General features: G+C 38.5%; 2 protein-coding genes across 7 annotated transcripts in view; both read right to left on the reverse strand.

Moving 5' to 3' along the window:
- Positions 1 to 285: 285 nt before the first annotated feature.
- Positions 286 to 10,417, reverse strand: NRAS (NRAS proto-oncogene, GTPase). 2 transcript variants are annotated; one of them, XM_036849443.1, is made up of 7 exons: positions 10,249 to 10,372; positions 9,622 to 9,749; positions 7,426 to 7,604; positions 4,955 to 5,114; positions 4,265 to 4,388; positions 3,911 to 3,952; positions 286 to 3,803 (listed from the first exon to the last, which is right to left on the reverse strand). In XM_036849443.1, the coding sequence occupies exons 2-5, from the start codon at positions 9,730 to 9,732 to the stop codon at positions 4,269 to 4,271; spliced, it is 570 nt and encodes a 189-aa protein (XP_036705338.1). In that variant the 5' UTR covers positions 9,733 to 9,749; positions 10,249 to 10,372; the 3' UTR covers positions 286 to 3,803; positions 3,911 to 3,952; positions 4,265 to 4,268. The 2 variants fall into 2 exon arrangements, with proteins under 2 accessions (XP_036705338.1, XP_036705339.1); XM_036849444.1 differs by having other exon boundaries at positions 3,199 to 3,821; positions 10,249 to 10,417.
- A 95-nt stretch (positions 10,418 to 10,512) lies between these two features.
- Positions 10,513 to 18,771, reverse strand: part of CSDE1 (cold shock domain containing E1) — a 36,516-nt gene continuing 28,257 nt past the window's right edge. For all 5 annotated transcript variants that reach the window (XM_036849465.1, XM_036849449.1, XM_036849438.1 and 2 more), the window contains 6 exons: positions 18,084 to 18,196; positions 16,959 to 17,078; positions 13,919 to 14,097; positions 12,897 to 13,060; positions 12,197 to 12,329; positions 10,513 to 11,828 (listed from right to left, as the gene is read on the reverse strand). In XM_036849465.1, the coding sequence (XP_036705360.1) occupies positions 11,781 to 11,828; positions 12,197 to 12,329; positions 12,897 to 13,060; positions 13,919 to 14,097; positions 16,959 to 17,078; positions 18,084 to 18,196 (757 nt within the window). In that variant the 3' untranslated portion in view covers positions 10,513 to 11,780. The remainder of the gene's footprint in view (positions 11,829 to 12,196; positions 12,330 to 12,896; positions 13,061 to 13,918; positions 14,098 to 16,958; positions 17,079 to 18,083; positions 18,197 to 18,771) is intronic.

Below are 18,771 nucleotides of genomic sequence, written 5' to 3' on the forward strand. Positions count from 1 at the left end.
TCTGGCTCCTAGACTTATGCTCTCAAAACTACACCAAGACTGGTAGACTGTACAGTAGTACAAAAATAGACCAAAAGATCCAATGCCAGTTTTTAGCACTTCACGTTAATGTGTGAGAATCTGCCATATAGCTTTGAATCACCCCAACATAACAAGGCAGGTTCTGACATATTTTATACTGAGACAAAATGAGGAACTCAGATCTTCCAATATTGTCCAAATGTCACATCCAAACGTCTGAATTAAATATTAACTTTCAATAAAGGCAATCAGTGGAAAAAGCAATTATGACTAAGCAAAGAACTTCCAGTTTTTATTTTTCAAACATTTAACAAGAAAAATATTCAACCAAATTTTTAAAAATTAGGATGGATTAATTTACAATAAAATAGTCAACTTAAAATATCAGCCCTTTCATTTAGGGCCAAGGAGGCCAATAGTTCCTGTTTAAACAGCAGAACTGCACAATTGACATTTTTAACCTATATTTAATGGCACAGAAATATAAAAGTCATACAAGTTCCATTGAGATCCTCCCTTCCCTCCAGAGAATTCATACAATTGCTTCTTAGGTCAGTACTCAGGCCTTTAAAAATTACCAGTTATATTTTGAAATATATCTACAATTACTCTGATAACAAGAACACTTTAAAAACAATTCTTATAAGAAACACCTTAAAATAATTTCGTGGCACATTAGGTTTCTTAAAGAAACAGCAAAGATGAAAAATAATGTACAAGAATTATAGTCTCTTGTTTATAGAAACCACCCAAATTAAATACTTTCTCTAATTTAATTATCCTTGCTTCTTATAATTTATTAGCAGAGATGAATTACAAGAAGAAGAATGCACCCTTTTTTGGTTCTTGGTTGTAGCTGCCAGCTTAAGAGTTCATGACTGTAAATGTAAAGCAAAACATGACTATGCTCACAAATTCTGGAATGGAAAAAAACCAAACTATCTCTTTAAAGTGTTTCTCTATCCTTGCTTTCAAGTCAAGACAAAAAATTCACAGCAGTTTGAAGGATGATGAAAGACTAAACATGGGGCCCACTACAATACAGATTGAGGATAATTTTACCTATTACACTCCTGAAGTGAAAACTATAATAAGTACGATTTGACCAAGTAGCATTCTATAGTAAGCTGTTGGAGCAAATACAGCACTCAACAGATTCATTTCTAGACAGGCATGGTAGCCTTCACACAGAACACCTTATTTTCACAATCTTGAACGTACAACCTTTAAGAAACAAACAGACATAAAGTAATATGTAATTTATGACAGCTGGCCAGGCACTTAACTTGGGGAAAGAGACTTTCAGATTTTGAGGTAAACTGTAATTGTCTTCAGCAATCACAAACACATTCTAAAAACTATCTGATACCACACTAACTGAAGTTATTCAGCGTTTTAACTGTAAGTTTGTCACTCTACTGTGCCAAAATGCATACCAAAGTGTAACTCTTTAAGAAGCTATTAAAAAGAACATTTTCAAGTCTGAACTTTGGCCCCATTTAGATACTTCTGTGCTTAGAACATACTTGAGAAAACTAAAAGATACAAACATACAAGGGTAATGGGCAGAAGAGCCTAAAATGAGTTAATTTTTTCCCCCCAATTTGACATTCGTAAGAATCACACTGTCAGTCACATAGACAAGAGGAAGAAGAAGAAGAAGACAATGACAACTGAGGTGACAAGTCTCCATCTATCCTCAAGAAAATGACAGAGCAATGCTCCAAGAGGAGCAGAAGCCAAGTGGCAGAGAGTTTCTGTTTACCGGCGCGGACTGTGAAAGCTCTCAGAATTAACACTAAGGAGCACAACTCATTCTCTGGGTACATTATGTTTTTTCTTCTCTTCCGAATTCATTTCAAGGCAATGTGAAATTTGCTTAATAAATGAAAATTCATGTTAGAAGATAAGAGGACCTCAGTAAGTATTTACACATTAGAAGACGAGAACAGGAAGTGGTCGTTTTGGAAGTATTCTTTTATCAAAAGTTATCCAAGTCTATTACTCATTAGAATTATCAGGATATTATCTGCAAATGGAAAAGCCAAGCCTCCAAATCCTCATAACTATTAATTACATTCTCTATTCCCTTCTCAAACAGCCATTCCAATCCAAAGGCTACTTCTTGTTCAGAACAAGAACAAACTCATCAGCTTGTTATCTGGTATGCCCAGACTAATTAATCAACATCCTGTTTTAAACCCTTCAAAGAACATTATGAATAAAGAAAAATTTAAAAATTTTGATCTGAGGTATCCTCATTCTCAAAAACATGAGAAAAAATATTGGCTTAATTTGGTTTCCATGTGGCTAAAAACAGAGTCTAGATCCTTTCTTTATAAGGACTTCTAAGCTGACCCTTCTCAGGATAACAAGTTTTTCCAGTCATGGTTAAGAATTTGTGCTAACTGACCTCTTCTCTCCTTGCAGGACTAACCACATGCATCTGGCAAAACTACTAGCTGGAATTAATGGTGCAATGAGCAAATGTGGAAGAATTTCTCTCTCTGTGATGCTGACTGGCTCACTGAAGTTTTGAAACTGTGACCCTGGTCTATTAGCACCATGTTTTACTCAACTGAAATAATCAAGCCACTGCTATGGGGTGAAGGACAGGGGATGGGGTGAGAAGGGGACCGAGGGCAATTATATACATTAATAATTACCATGATACGCAATGAAAATGTGTCTATTAACATATTTGAGGCTTGAGAATCATTGATCACAGCTATTAAATAAACCTGCATCAAATTTTTATAATTTTGAACACCTGCAAATGTAGACGTTCTGATATGACCCAAATTTAAATATGAATGGAAGTTCATTGAACATCAGATTATCAGTAAGCTAGAAGAAACTAATTATATACATTTTGCAGGTAGTAAACTACCAAAACAAAAAAAAGTGGAGATGAGGTAAAAAGTAAGCAAAATTATTCCTAATCATTTATAGTCTCACCTTTCTCTTGGGAAAGCCCCAAAACAGGTCTCTAGAAAAATCAACTTCATACATGTAAGAAATGGCATCTGCTATCATATTGGTATATCTTTCCCTCAAAGCTAGATGGGTCACAGACATATCTCAGACAATCATTTTCATGTATAACAGTTTCTAAGACATCTATTCCACTGAAGTATTGTAAAGGAAGTCTACAAACCACTTCCAGGAAAAAGGCACTTCACTGTGAAAGTCAGATTTAATTACAAGAAAGTCGAGAAGACGAGGATAGACTCAAAAAAGTCAGTATTCACTTTTGTATTTCTGAATACAGAGCAGATGCCAGTTTATAGAATATAGCTGATAACATTACAAACAAACCAAACAGCAACATTTAACTATATTCTCAGCAAAACAGTAATTTATGACATTTCTCCAAAACCCAACATAGTTCCAAGTTCAACAGTAAAAAGGAAAAAAAATCACCAGCAGTTGCTACTTCAGAGCTCAAGACATTGTTTTCTACAGAATTTCATGTTTCTACAGTTTGGTTCTCTGTTTCAGAGCATTAATTGCTTTTCAGATGAAAAACCTGGGGTGGCGGAGGTTTGTTTGTGTGTGCTCGGGGAGAACCCAGGGTGGAGAAATACTGGGAGTAACAAGAGGTTCATTTCTCTGGTCAGACAACCAAGTGAGGAGGTAGTTACTCTGAGAACTTCTCAAATAGAGAAAATTATACTGATCTACTGAGAGTTGGGGAAATCGCAGGAGCTTGTTTGTGAGACTGAAGATAGCAACAGGAATACTTCTCCTCCAGGGAAGTCAGGACCAAGGTGTCAGTGCAGCTGAAATAAACATGGAATCTGTATAAATGGTACATAGAGAGTATTAGAAAAACAAGGTTACAAAATCAACATAAATGATAATACTTTCATTTCCAAACTTGTCCTACCTTGACGGTGGCTCTTTTCTGATGCTAGAACTTTAAAAGTATCTATGAGAAAAGAATACACACCATGTCATCATCATGTAGTGATCCTTCAAGCTCCTGGTAATACATTTCATAAACAATGTCTTCTAATTTCTAATATTATTGAAAATTTAACAGTCTGTAAAATAATTAAATGTTTTAAAAACAGTTTAGGCTGTGGTACTCTCAGAAAGGGTGCCATAAGGAAAGTTCTTTATTTTAGAGTTGTAAGTGAGCAGAAACTCTGTTAAATAGCAACATAGAAAAGATAACAGCAACACTCCTCCAAATTGCCTAAATAATATTTAAAATTATGTCAACAGACCACATGCTCACCTTGTTACATCACCACACATGGCAATCCCATACAACCTTGAGTCCCATCATCACTGCTGTTGAGTTTTTTCATTCGGTACTGACGTATTTCTCTTACCAGTGTGTAAAAGGCATCTTCAACACCCTGTAAGAGAGAGAAAATGATAAAGACAGCTTAACAGACACAACCCAAGTTGTAAGCTCTCTCTCATTTGTACTTCTTTATGTGGATTTAAAATTGCAATTATTAAATTATTAGCTGATAAAACAGGCTGATTCACCATTCCTATTGAGTCACATTAGCAGGCTGATACACAAATAGCACTTTCGGCAAAGATAACATTCAAGTAAAGGAAAATGGGTAACATGGGACATACAGAACTACCAGATCTAAAGATTCCATTCAGGAGGGCCTATGCCTTAAATAGTAGCTGGTGTTGATGGAGAAAGGACTCATATTTTAAGTATCTTTAATAAAGGGTCTTCATTTTAGAAATATTTGTGCATGTTAATTTGCAGGAGTAAAAAAGAAACCACACTTGAATATTAATAAATTCATTTTGGGTTTAAACTGAAGATTAAAAAAATAGAACAGTATTAAAAAAATCCAAAACAACAAAGAATGTGGATCACGTCTCTAGTGAAGAGTCAATCAATCAAACTTTTCTGCCTTAAATAAACCCTTGCCAGATGCTAAAAGCTGTACTATACCTGTCTGGTCTTGGCTGAGGTTTCAATGAATGGAATCCCATAACTCTTGGCCAGTTCATGGGCTTGTTTTGTGTCAACTGTCCTTGTTGGCAAATCACACTTGTTTCCTACTAGCACCATAGGTACATCATCTGAGTCTTTTACACGCTTAATCTGTTCCCTAAAAAAGGGAATATGTTATCATAAGAATAAACTTTTAGGAAGGAATAAACAGCTAGGGCAAAAAAGAAAATCTAGCAAATTTTACCTAGCCCTATTAGCTTCTCTACTGAGTTTCCCTTTTTTTCTACTTATAAAAGGCCTTGCATACTAAGAAGACTGGTGTAGACTTGATGCAGCAGCCGCAGGGAAGCCAAGTACCAGTTCACCTTCTATCTTGACACATGTCCCTGTTAGGCCCCTTGATTCTCCAAAGAGCTTGGCTCTGGAGTTAACTGGCAACTTGAAATCACACTCTAGGTTAAGGTCTGAAGTATAAAAAGTAAAGCTTACTGCCTCCAAATAACTTTTTGAAGCTCCCTTGAGAGTGACAGTATTTAATGAAAGACAGTCTATCCACTTCTCTAGACGGGTGGTGTCCAAACATTTTCTTCAAACAAATTATAGTCCAAGATATAAAATAGGAAACACCAGAACTGCTCTTATTAACAGGGGACTAAAGGATTTGGAACTCCCAACTGACAGTTCTCTCTTCAATGACAAGTAAGACATACCACACAGCAGTTTGGAAACTACTGTTCCAGATTCTCTTGATCAACCCTGTCCAATAGGACTTACTATGATGATGGAAATGTTCTCTAGCTGCACTGTCCAACTATATATGCTAGTCAAATGAAGTTACTGAACACCTGAAAAGTCAGTTGCTAATGGGACCAAGGAACTGATTTTTAAATTGTTTAATTTTAATGAATTTATTTATTTTAAAATTTATTTATTTATTTATTTTTGGCTCTGTTGGGTCTTCATTGCTGTGCGCAGGCTTTTCTCTTTGTTGCTGTGGCGAGCAGGGGCTACTCTTTGTTGTGGTGCGCAGGCTTCTCATTGCAGTGGCTTTTCTTGTTGTGGAGCACAGGCTCTGGGCGCACAGGCTTCAGTAGTTGTGGCACACAGGCTCAGCAGTTGTGGCACACGGGTTTAGCTGCTCCACGGCCTGTGGGATCTTCCCGGATCAGGGCTTGAACCCATATCCCCTGCACTGGCAGGCGGACTCTCAACCACTGCACCACCAGGGAAGCCCAATTTTAATGAATTTAAATAACCACATATGGTTTGTGGGTACCATACTGCACAGCACTGCTCTAGACTCTACCCTGGGATTACATACAAAGTCATGTACTTGAAATGCATTTCACTGGCTATCTGCATAACTGAGCTTTGGTGTGATGGCAGTAACCTATGTGAAGGGATAATTATAAGACAACCTAAGGAGAAAAATGATTTCTAGAAATTCAGCAAATACTTTTTTGGTGCTTGCAAAGTGCTAAGCATTTTATTAAGTGCTGCTATTAACTCCAGAGAGAAAATGGAAAGTAGAGCAGGTTTAGGGGAAGAAAACCAGTTTTAGACTAGTTTGTTTCTGAGAGTCGACATCGTCATATGGATGGAGCATACACCAAGACTCAGGCTCCAGGCAGAACGCTTGTGTAGCATTTACTCTGTGCTAAACACTGCTCTGAGTGATTCACAAATTTATTAACTCGTTTAATTTTCACAGCAACTCTTGGTAGGTACTACTATCTCCCTATTATAGATAAGGAAACTGAGGCCCAGCGATTTAGTAGTTTGCCCCAAAGTTCCATGGCTAAGAGATGATGGAGCCAAGTTTCAACCCAGGCAGAGTCTATATTCTTACCCATTATATTATTCTGCTTAAAGAACACACAGCTAAGAAAAAGGAGCCCTGGGTTTTTGGTCCTGGCTCTGCTACGAATAACAATCAATCATGACTATGAAAACCTAACAAACCACCTTCTGAACTTTGTTTCTGTAAAATGAGAATGTTGTATTAGAATTTTTATGGTCCAATCGAGCTTTGAAACTTTAAGGTTCTGTGGAGAAAGACCATCTTTACATTCCTTTGCCTTGCTTTCATCTTTATCTAACACCCCTCCCCCCATTTGTTTCTTCCTGCTATCTTCTCTATTACATACTGAAGAATGTTTCTCAGAGGTGTTTTCCTCTCTGAAATGCCTTTGTGGTCTCTCATAACACCTCTAGTTCTGAATCACTCCCATTAGCAAGCAAGCTTCATTTATGTATTATCAGGCATTCTAGACATAGTGGCTTATATAAAATAAACTCCAGTATTAACTTTCAGTAATAATCCCAGATTCTCAATGTCACAACCTAAAAGCAATTCTTTTCATAATTAAAAAATTGTATCTTCCCTAGTGTGGTATCCTCATTCCCACCCCAAAACTTCAGAACACACTTAAAGATCATCCTTTCAGAAAAAACAATGCTCCTAGTACCTGTAGAGGTTAATATCTGCAAATGATTTGCTATTATTGATGGCAAATACACAAAGGAAGCCTTCGCCTGTCCTCATGTATTGGTCTCTCATGGCACTGTACTCCTCTTGTCCAGCTGTATCCAGTATGTCCAACAGACAGGTTTCACCATCTATAACCACCTGTTTTCGGTAAGAATCCTGGGGTGTGGAGGGGAGGGGGGCAGGGAGAGAGGGAGATTCCATTTTTATTAAAAATCACAGGGAATGCAATGCTATAGCTAAGGTTAAATAAGCTCCTAACCAAGTCTAATTCTGTCTCTTTGGTTTGTCCCTCAAACTGCTGATATATAATCACAAACAGAAAGTACTTAATGTCACCCTAGGAAAAAAGCCCCAAATGCTATATGCTTATAGAAAGGAAAATGTGGTCACTCTGTTCCTGGAAAAGATGAAGAAAACATGGTAATTGAAAAGACAGTTCTACCGCACTTAGACTAGAGATTATGTTCACTGAAGTATGAACTGTACTTCTCTTATTTGAGTTATTGTCCATTTACAATTCTAAACATACCTCCACCAATTATAACTTGGTCCAGGATGCACTATCTTTTGTGTTTATGATTAAATACACAAATACCTTTTATTTCAGACAAGGTTATAATATCAAAACATTTTTCTCATCATGACAGACTGTACCTCTGGGGAATGTTCCTGAATCAAATTCCTAAAGGTTCCAAACATGGTATAGTTACATTAATTCCTCGGGAAGATAGACATGCATAGATCATATTAAAATTTTTTTTTTCAATTTGGCTCTAAGGCAAAAATTTTACTTGTATCTTAATATTTATATTCTGGGAATTCAGTTCAAAGAAAATAACCTCATCACACTTAGTAAAGATCTGGCTCCAGAAACAGTATGCAACATAGTTTGCCAGCCCACTGAACAGCGCCTCTGTAACTCACGCCATTGCGGGACTGTAATATACTTTCAAATTAACATAGAATTCACATTGTCAAAATTTCCTTAAAGCGTGAAATATGGTCAAATGTATGAGTGTTCTGAGGAAATAAGCAAAATTAAAATGATAAAGATAGGTTTTAGTCAAACTAATTCATGATAATAGAAGTCAGAGAAGTGGTCATTTCCTGGCAGGATAGGGGGGTTTACTGACTAGAAAGGGGCATGAAAGAACTCTCCCGGGCATTGGAAATAGTCTATATTTTTATCTATGTGGCGGTTACATAAGTGTACACAAATTTAAAGCCACTGAGCTATAGATGTAAGATTTATATACCTTATGTAAATTACCTCACAACAAATAAAACTCTGAAAAATATTAAAATGTCCTAACCATTAATACTAAAGCTGGTAAGCCTAAAATAAAATTTTGCCAAGGACTAATGACTATTTTTAATAATGGCTATATTAGAGTCAGCTTGCATTAAACACTCAATGGCTGGGTGGTACGAAGACCAGGATGTGGATTAAAATAATCTCTAGAATAAGATTACAAACTCTTAAAGCACTTTAGATGCCATTTACTGAAGCCAATCTATAACATGAACTCCCACAAAAACAACAAAAACTTTAAATAATTGATAATTACACAGTGCGTTAGCATCCACAAAAATTTAACATATTTGATTTTTCACAACATCCCCTGGGTGTCAGCCAAGACAGGTTTACGGTAATTTAATAGATGAGAAAAGTGATTTGCTCACTATCATATAACTAACTGCAAACAGGGACCGTATTCCTAGGCACAGTGACTCAAAATCTCATGCTCTTTCTTCCCTAACCCACAGTCTCAGCTGCTTCAAGCGGCTAAGAAACACTCAGATCTCTGAATCCTTCACCTCCATCCTGCTATCATTCAGGTATTCTATCTATGACTTGTGTTTCTTTTTAACGGAGCTGTCATATGTGGAGAAACTAAATGATTTCAACACTGAGTTTGTAACCGTTTTCAAAACTGTTAAAAACTGTAAACTTTTTAGAAAATCATCAGTAGCTAATAAAAGTAAACTCTTCTCCAAAAACAGGTAAAGCTTTACTTATTGTATTACTGAACACAGTGCCCCAAATAACTTTTTATTTTCTCTCCTGATTATTCCTTTAGCTAAGGAATAGCTGAAAGGTATGGGAAAGGGAATGGGTTAAGAGTAAACCGAAAGAGAGAGGTATGGTCAGCGGACTGCCACTGGGCCTCACCTCTATGGTGGGATCATATTCATCTACAAAGTGGTTCTGGATCAGCTGGATTGTCAGTGCGCTTTTCCCAACACCACCTGCTCCAACCACCACCAGTTTGTACTCAGTCATTTCACACCAGCAAGAACCTGTGGGAAAGCAGCAATTAGGGTTAACTGTCGAACCACATCTACAGTACTTCAAAGCTTTCTGTAATCAACAGTAACTAAAACCAGAGTCTGAAATGTATTGGTTCCGTACACGTTCATCTCCACTTGGTTCTCAAAGTGATTCAGGAGTGCAAAAACACTTGCAGGTTACTGTGGATCTCAGAATTCTGGATTAGTCTTCTACCTACCCCCACCCTCGTCTATTTTTCAATAGCCCTTGGGCCCCGCCCTCAGCCTAAGGTAAAGAAACCCCCCCTTCCTACTCCTTTAAATCTTCTGAGCTCTGGGGGGGCGGCCTCCAGACCATCTCCCCTTCTCTCTCCCCCGCCTGTCTCCAAAGAGCTCCCCCGTAGGGCTCAAAACGAAGGACCCCCCGCCCAGGGCCTTTGTCTCCAGCTCGTAGATTCCGCTCGATTCCTGGCAACAAGGAGTCGTCAGCATGCTCCAAAGTCGAACGCTACACACGCCAGAGCCTTACCTCAAGCTCCACTGCCTCCGCTTCGGACAGATTTGGACCACAACCGGGAAAAATGTTGGAGACCCCGGAACCGCCATGAACAGCCCCCACCAGGGAGCGGCACTTCCGGCCCCGCCCGCTACGCAATCAGTCGGCGCCCCAGGCGCCGGAGTCCCCGCCCCGGCCACGTGGGCCTCCGACCCAGGAGTCACGCGGTAGGCCGCACCCAGACCCGCCCCTCCCATACAGGACGTTTTAATAATGAAAGCGCTAGGTGCTAGTGTCTCAAAAATCAGTAAAACTTTATTCGCTTCCATTCTTCCGCCATTAACAGAAAACTGGAGAAAGCAAAAGTGTTACGTGTTTACAAAGATAAATGGCCTCTTTACCCAGAGTAGATCAAAACCTCAAACGACAACGGGGAAGATAAAAGCACCCTCCCCCACATCCCCTGAGCTGACTGACCCATGTCATCTTAGACAAAGCCTTCAGTCCACTGGCCAGGGACCCTGTATGTGGCCAATTCAAGATGAGGGCCAAGAAATCAGACCAATCCGTTCCCGTGATATAAAGCCGAACAGAAGCTACACCAAGGGTCAAGTGCCTGTACTTTTCACAGGACACAGGAACCAGGCGGCTACTTATAAAAAAAACAAGATTCATTTCAGGCACAACTTTTTTATTATTTTTTGTTTGTTTTGTTTTGTTTTGAAAACAGTAAAAGAAACTGGGTCCTAGAAGCTGCAGTGATCTAAGCAGCAGCAAGTTTGTGCATTCATCCTTTTGTTTTTTTCTTTAAATACGTTTAAATTATCACACTGCTGGCACACCTCATTTGCATGAAATTCTGCACCATATATACTAATTGTGGTAAAGTTACACCCCCTATCCTTGGGGAGGGGGGGGGGGAACTACCCTGGAAGATAATTTTCACTGAAATCTAACCAAACATCATTAAGTGGACTGTGACAAGATTATAAATGATATGAAAAATAACATTTTAACATTTGGCCATCAACTTAAAGAACTGGTTTGCCTATGCAAATTTTTGTAATTTTTAATATATTCTACCATCATATGGTTCTCAGAATTAAAGCATAATGAACAGAAAAGAAAAGGAAAAAGAACGCAACTGAGTGCTAAGGCAGAACATCTTGCCAAAAGTAATGAAGGTAGAGTATATACTAAGTATCAAGTGCAGAATTTCATAGGGCCAACAAGGTAACAGTCTATATTTTTCACTTACACAGGCAGAAGTGGATTTGCAATTACCAGTTGCGTTAAATGCACCAAATAAAGCTCCTAAAATTGATTCTATAAGGCGCCACCTTAAGTTTTCCAGCCTGCAACTGTGCATAATTTTAAAATGGTTTTCTTAAATTTATTTATTTTTTTAAACATAACACGAGGAAGGTGTTAAAACTGGTGTAATAGCTCAATAGAATTAAGTATTCCAGATTTTGGGAGGGATGAAGAGGGAGATATTCAGAACCCTTCACCAGAATCCCCCCAACTTGATCATAGTGGATTAATGATGTGCTTTGTGGATGTGGTTAGTCAATGACACCAGCTTGACGGATCTTTCTTTCGGCACCAAATCCCTGTGAGGAAATAAAATTGCAGTTAATCACCTGGGTGCATGACAATCATTGTACATTCACAATTCCAAAAAGGACTACCAAAGCATTACTCTCAATCACCACCAATTCTTTTGCAGAGGAGGAAATCTATAGTAAGCCTTCCTAAACTACGTTCAGAGTATCAGGAACACCAAGAAATGTTCCTCTTACTGTAAGCAACCATTACGTTAGGGGCTGAACCAATGTGCAGGGATCCTGACTAGTTATGATAGCAATACTGAAGCACCTTGGTAAAGTAAGCTCTTTGAGTTATGCTAAAATAGGTTCTCAAGTAGTATGTTGGTCTGTCAGTTGCCCCCATCCGCCCAAAACCTTGTATGCCCTCATACCATTGAGTTATCTGGTCCCCTTGGCTGACGAAGAACCATTAGGCGAGGAGCACTGGCATCATCCAGGGTGATGTTCTTCAAGCGATTGACCAACCTATCAGGTCGTGGAGCTGCAACAGCCTTGGGGCCCTCGCTGTAACAAAGTCAAGAGGTGAGAAGAAGCAACACTTGGTGGGAAGAAAAGTACATGCAGAGGAGTGTGTCTTCTACCTAACTACCCAAATGACTCAGTTTTAATGAGGGGAGACTCTTGCCTCACCTAGCCAACTAACTAACTAGCAAGACAGGGCAGACAAGTTTATGTTTTTATTCTGAACTCAATGTTTATTAGTGCTTAGAAGCTGGAAGAATCATTTGGGTGAGGGTCATCCCTAGACTGGTCTGCAACCAGAAGACCAGTTCCACAGACACATAAAACAATGTAGCAGGTATGGAAAAACATTAGAAAAGGAAAATATGAAGAAATATTTCCAGAGACTCCCAGCTCCTCTCATGCTATTTTGTTATTAAAACAAAACAAAAACATAGTGCCAGAAATGCTAAACTACAAAATTTAGACAATGAAGAAATAACCAGAAAGTGGCAGAAGAGGATAAAAAAAAAAAAAGCAGTGATGGAAAAGTGAAAAAATATGATAAAGCAGAGATTACGAAAGAGACAGTCCAGGGAGGTTACTAATCAACAACAACAAAGAACTCACCAGACTCGCCAAACATTACAAGCACTGCACTTGCCAGTGCGCTGATTAAAAATCACTGAGAATTCCACCTCATCTCCTGCCTGTAGCTCAATGCCATCCTGAACTTCTTTCACATGGAAAAAGAGCTTCTTGCTATCTCCTACTTCATAGTTAATGAAGCCAAACTGAAATTTTAAAAAGACAGCATAAAAAAGACATACCACACAGCAGGGAAAAGAAACTCACTTTGAATGAAGCACAATTTGCCCCTAGCTAGTAGGGGTTTATAAAATGTGGCGTCAGTGCTGATGCTCGCTGCCTGGGCTATAACAACAGCATATGGGTCTGCAAAACTTGTCAGGGAAGAAATGTATCTTTGAAACCACTGCCATCCACTCTATCATAGCCTGAGAAACAAAGAAAGGTTACCTTGTGCCTACGTATATTGTATGAACTAAGCTTTTGAATTAATCAAAATCATTAGGAAGCTGTTACTTGAACATATGCATCGTTTTGATCCCTCCCAAAATTATTAAGCTGGGTTATGGTATTTTAGAAACAGCCATACAAAATGTTATAGTCACTGTACTGATACCAAAAAATGTCCTGAGGACTCAGAGAGATTTCCTTGAGACTTAAGTACCAGGAATAGTTTTGTTTGCCCGAAGCTTATTTTATGAACACTTCTACACATGGTTTCTTTCTTTGTGTGGTCTGCAAAAGAAGCTTGAGCCAAGTATGAAAAACATTACAGTCTTTCTATTCTGGAAATCTCACTCCAAACTTATTTTCCCCATTGTGTTAGCTATTAATACTACTCTTACTTTCCTTTTGCTACTATTGCCGTTTTATCTTTCCATGTGGTTTCCTCTGTGTTTTTAATAAGCTACTTCAAATCACTGAAAAGGGGGGTAAAGTGGAAATAAAAACCAAATGAATGTTGATGGTTCCCCCTTGGCTGAAAAATTTTCAAGGTTTTGGTTACTATTTGGTTACCAACTCATAAAAGGATCAAATTCAGATCAAGAGATATAACCACTTACCTGATCTTTCACACACTCCACTGTGGCCCTACGCAGGGGTGTGATGTTGTAGGCCATAGTCTGTGCATTTTGGCCCAGGACACACAACTGGAACTTGACGCTCTCCCCTTTCTGTAGGCAATCCCCTTTGTTGGCCATCCCAACTATGCCAAATGGATAGACCTCACCTTTCATATCCCCTGTAAGGAGAAACAGGTACAAAGTCTAAAAGCTAATATTTCACAAAAGCCCTCTGCTGATGGTCCTAATGAATTTTTAATTTGCTAAAAATATATTCACTAAGAAGATTTTTTTTATACCTAAGAAATTCTACTTTAAAGCTCCAGTAAAATCCTGAATGCTAAATACTACCACAAAAACAAATGAGAACTTGTAGCTCATTATCACCTTACTAGCTAATGAACAGTTTTAAACCACATTTATGGGGGAAAAAAAAAAAATAACACTAGCACTCACAATCTCATTACCTTTGAGCTTTTAAAGCTCTATGGGTTGCTAACATGATCCACTGGATTATCTTCTTCCCAAGTTCACAATATGAGCCAGTCAAAAACATTTCTGATCCATACCCGACTGGGCATTAAACAAGCCAGGCATAGGCAAAAACACAAAATAGATAAATCATTTCTTGGCATTCTACCTCCTTTCTTTGTTTGACTGTGGCTCCCTCAAACCTACAGGCACCTTTCTTCTAGATCAGGGCCCAGCACACTTTTTCTTAAAGGGTCAGATAGTAAATATTTTAGTCTTGTAGTATCCTGTCTCTGTCATGATGACTCAACTTTGCTGTTGCAGTGAGAAAGCAATCAAAGACAGTATGTAAACAAACAGTCTTGGTTGTGTTTCAAGAAAACTTTATTTATAAAAACAAGCTATCATATTTGCTGAGCTCTGCCCTAGAGTAAAATGTTGGCTGGAGGTCAGTGCAGGCTATGGATAAAAACCAGGCCAAAGAGTCCATCCAGTTGCCTATCAGTTCACCTGGATGGTGAATTCACTGAATCAACGAAGGCAGAAAAGAGGGGAAAAACATTAGATGGAAGACGAAGCTTCAAAACTGGGAATGCTTTTAACCATTCTCTTGATGATTATAGGGGTAAGTGAAGATTTTCTTCTCAAACTTACGGGAACTAAAAACTTTGAGGAGAGATTTCCAATAGATCAAGTCATGCAGAAATACTAAAGACAGCTAGACTGACTTAGTGGTACTAGCAGTAACCACCATTTATTAAACACTTATACTTATGCATATTTAATCTTTATAGAACATTCTGAGGTTGAAGATATTATCCTCATTTTAAAAATGAAGAAACTGGGGCTTCCCTGGTGGCGCAGTGGTTAAGAATCTGCCTGCCAATGCAGGGGACACAAGTTCGAGCCCTGGTCCGGGAAGATTCCACATGCCGTGGAGCAACTAAGCCCGTGTGCCACAACTACTGAGCCTGCGCTCTAGAGCCCGTGAGCCACAACTACTGAAGCCCGCATGCCTAGAGCCCGTGCTCCTCAAAGAGAAGCCACCGCAATGAGAAGCTCGTGCACCGCAACGAAGAGTAGCCCCTGCTCGCCTCATCTAGAGAAGGCCCGCGCGCAGCAACGAAGACCCAAAGCAGCCAAAAATAAGATAAATAAAAAAAACAAAACCAAAACCAAAACCAAAAAAAAAAAAAAAACCGAAGAACTAAGCTAGTAAAGATTTAATTAATTTGTCTTAGGTTGTACAGCTAGAAGTGGAAGAGCTGGTATTCAGATCTAGGTCTGTCCAGCTCTAAAACCCGTGGTCTTATATTGGGTTAGTTGTATTCCTAAATAAAAGAGCTGTTCTCACCACCAAGTGGGGAAAAGTGACCTTTCTAGCTGCAGAAAACTCTAGGCTTAGAGATTTCAGGAAAGTTTCCTTTTCCACAAAACCTTGCTTTTAGACTATCAAATAGCCAGTGTTGAAGAATAAGTGGATTGGGGGTTGGGAATGCAAAAGTAAATAAAAGGGTGCATGATACAGAGGAGGAAATGGGGCACTTTGATATTATCTCATGAGTTTAAGTTAGTTGCCCATACCCTTGTGGCCCTTTTAAGGATATGGTGTCACCATGGCATTAGTTTAAGACTGACTTGCTATATAAAGTCAATTCATATTTGGAGATGTGTGTATTAGGGTACTGGTTCTATTAAAAACAGAAATTCCTAAGAACCTCACGTAGTAAAGGAACATGTTCATCAAGGCTCATTTCCTTCTCTTCCCCACTTTATGTTCTCCTATGACTCCTAGATGACACAAGATTTATTCCCTTTGTAAGCCAAGCTATCGTCTTTGGTTAGAATTTCAAATCCTCTCATCAACTCCATCATTATGCTAATTCTGCTGTATTAATCACCAGTGTTCCCTACTACCATTTCTACTGCAAACTTATTTTATGCACAAAGTTGGTCTTTCTGGTGTTAATTGTTTGGGGTAAGGGATGACACCAGGACTCAGGGAGTTGTCAAAGATGGGGAGAAAAAGACAGGAAATGAAAATGTACGGAGCCTTGACCTAGAGAAAAGTAGTAGGATCCCCATGGAATCCTGGCTATTAAGTAATAGATATAGTAAACTTTTACAGGAGGCAAAAATGTTTATAGAATTCAACAGTTACTAGGAAATTTTGTTAATACTGATGTAAATAACCAGTGAATAATAGAGGAAAACTGCAAAGTTGTACTAAACCCAGCCAACTTGAATGTCTGATTATCAAACATTAAATGCATATTTTTAGTGTGAGATTTTGTTCTCAGTCTATTTCAGTATAACTCAGCGTTAGTAGCTCACATATCAGCCATATGCTCTACAGCAGTCATTTGTTCACAACATAAACCCAGGTTGATCTCACTTCCAAGGGATATAAAAAATAAAAACCAAGTATTGTGGGAATAAAATCACTTTTCCTTGATTCAGTTTTTAAGGAGTTTGAAAACAACTGCCACCCTACCATATTTTAAAATCTTCGACGCACTCATCTGAAGGTAAGGCAAATTTCAAAACAATCTGATAGCGATGCTCTTACCTTCGTCCATGATCTCAATCATTCCTTGGTACTCAGTCTGTGTTGGATCGACACTCCTCAAGGGGCGAATGACTTTACCAGAGTAGATGGTGGGATCAGCCTCCTCAGTAATGCCATTCACTACAAAACAAAAGCATGTATACCTCTCCCTCAACAATTTTATTTAAACTCTATTGCACAGGACCGATAAAAAAAAAAAAAAAGCGAACATTAACAGAACAAACGTTAACAGAGGGTTGGCTGGTTTCCTGCTAGTCCTGAAATGCAATACTTCTAAACTACTATTAAAATAAAGATGTTTAAAGACTTAATAAGTATACATATTTAAACATGTCTTGCTCTCTCACCTTTTCCACATGACCAAATATCACCTTTTTAGTGAGGCCTTCCTTGGTCTCTACAAGTACTGCTAAGTACTTATATACTTCCCCAATTTATTTTATCTTAATATCTTTCTGAACATACTATATCCGATATTTCACTCATCTTTTTTGCCAATCTGTCTTATTTCTTCACTGCTGTACCCCAGTTTCTAAAACACTTACTTATTAAACTGAATGAACATTCTTAGCTCCCATTTCTCTAGAATAACACCAAGAAAAAGTGTTATTTGGTGAGTTTACACGAAAGCCAAAAAAGTAAGTTGTAGGCCTTTTAAAAGTCAAAGATCCTAAATAGCAATGATTTCCTTAAGTTGCCATTATTCTTCACATTTAAACTCATCCTTCTCCAAAACTGTCTTCTAGAGGAATGCCTCCCCCCCCCCAATCCCATGGAGATTTATTATCTTGGGGTTATTTTTAAAAAGAGATATTGAACTGATAATAAACTCAAAGCAAATGACCTAGAAAATCTAGAACAATGGTTCTCAAACTTCAGTGTTCATCAGAACCACCTGAAGGATTTGTTAAAACAGACTGCCCATCTCCAAAGTTTTGGTAGGTCTGGGGTGGGGTCAGACAACTTGTATTTCTAACAAGTGGCCAGGTGATGCTGCTGGATCTGGGGATCACACCTGAAGAAACACTGATCTAGAACAATAGGCTTTTCTCTCCCTCTCCCACCCTACCCCTCACCCTCCTACTCAAAACATAGGCCTAATAATCAGAAGTCACAATTCACTACCTGAGTGTGTTTTGTTCACTTTTTCTGCACTGACTTTGTTGCCTTTTCCTTTGGACAAGCTGTACTCGACCATGTCCCCCAGTTCCAGGCTATCAACATCACCAGAGAACTCACTGCAGGGGAGGGGAAGGAAATGACATTTGAATAAGCATTTACCACAAACATCAACAGTAGCAAGTAGCCTTTATTTCTTCTATTATAATATTCATGGTGTGCTTACTTAAGCTGGATACTGTTTTAAGCACTGACTCATATAATCTTCAGAAACATCCTATGAAGAGGTACCATTATCCTCAGCTTCAAGATAACGAAACTAAGATGACAGGAGGTTATTTTCATTCGATAAAACTTACACAGGTACCAAGTAGCAGAGCCTGGATTCAAACTGGAACTGTACGGTTCTAAGAGCCCATGCTCTTAACCACTATACTATACTATAACACCAAATCAAATATACAACTCTCTGGTAGCAACACATAAAACTGTATTCTTTTACTGAAGCAGAAAGGCTCCTATCCAATGATCAAAGCAGGTACAGGTCTTTCTGTATCTTTTGACCACATGTTTTCTCTACAGAGGTAGACAGTTAACCTTATATATTGCCAAAATTTCACCAATACGAAATCTGAGATTAAAAAATACATAACTACCCAATACTAATGTTTTTGACTCCAAAACCAAAGAATGG

Source organism: Balaenoptera musculus, chromosome 1 (genome assembly GCF_009873245.2).
Source record: "Balaenoptera musculus isolate JJ_BM4_2016_0621 chromosome 1, mBalMus1.pri.v3, whole genome shotgun sequence".
Classification (NCBI taxonomy): Eukaryota; Metazoa; Chordata; class Mammalia; order Artiodactyla; family Balaenopteridae; genus Balaenoptera; species Balaenoptera musculus.

What these genes read in the sequence shown, in the direction of transcription:
- NRAS (XM_036849443.1), bottom strand. Translation starts at nt 9,732, where the DNA reads ATGACTGAGTACAAACTGGTGGTGGTTGGAGCAGGTGGTGTTGGGAAA. An exon ending in GCAGATATTAACCTCTACAG is followed by an intron (nt 5,115 to 7,425) that starts GTACTAGGAGCA and finishes TCCCTTTTTTAG; the next exon opens with GGAACAGATTAAGCGTGTAA. An exon ending in CCTCAGCCAAGACCAGACAG is followed by an intron (nt 4,389 to 4,954) that starts GTATAGTACAGC and finishes TCTCTCTTACAG; the next exon opens with GGTGTTGAAGATGCCTTTTA.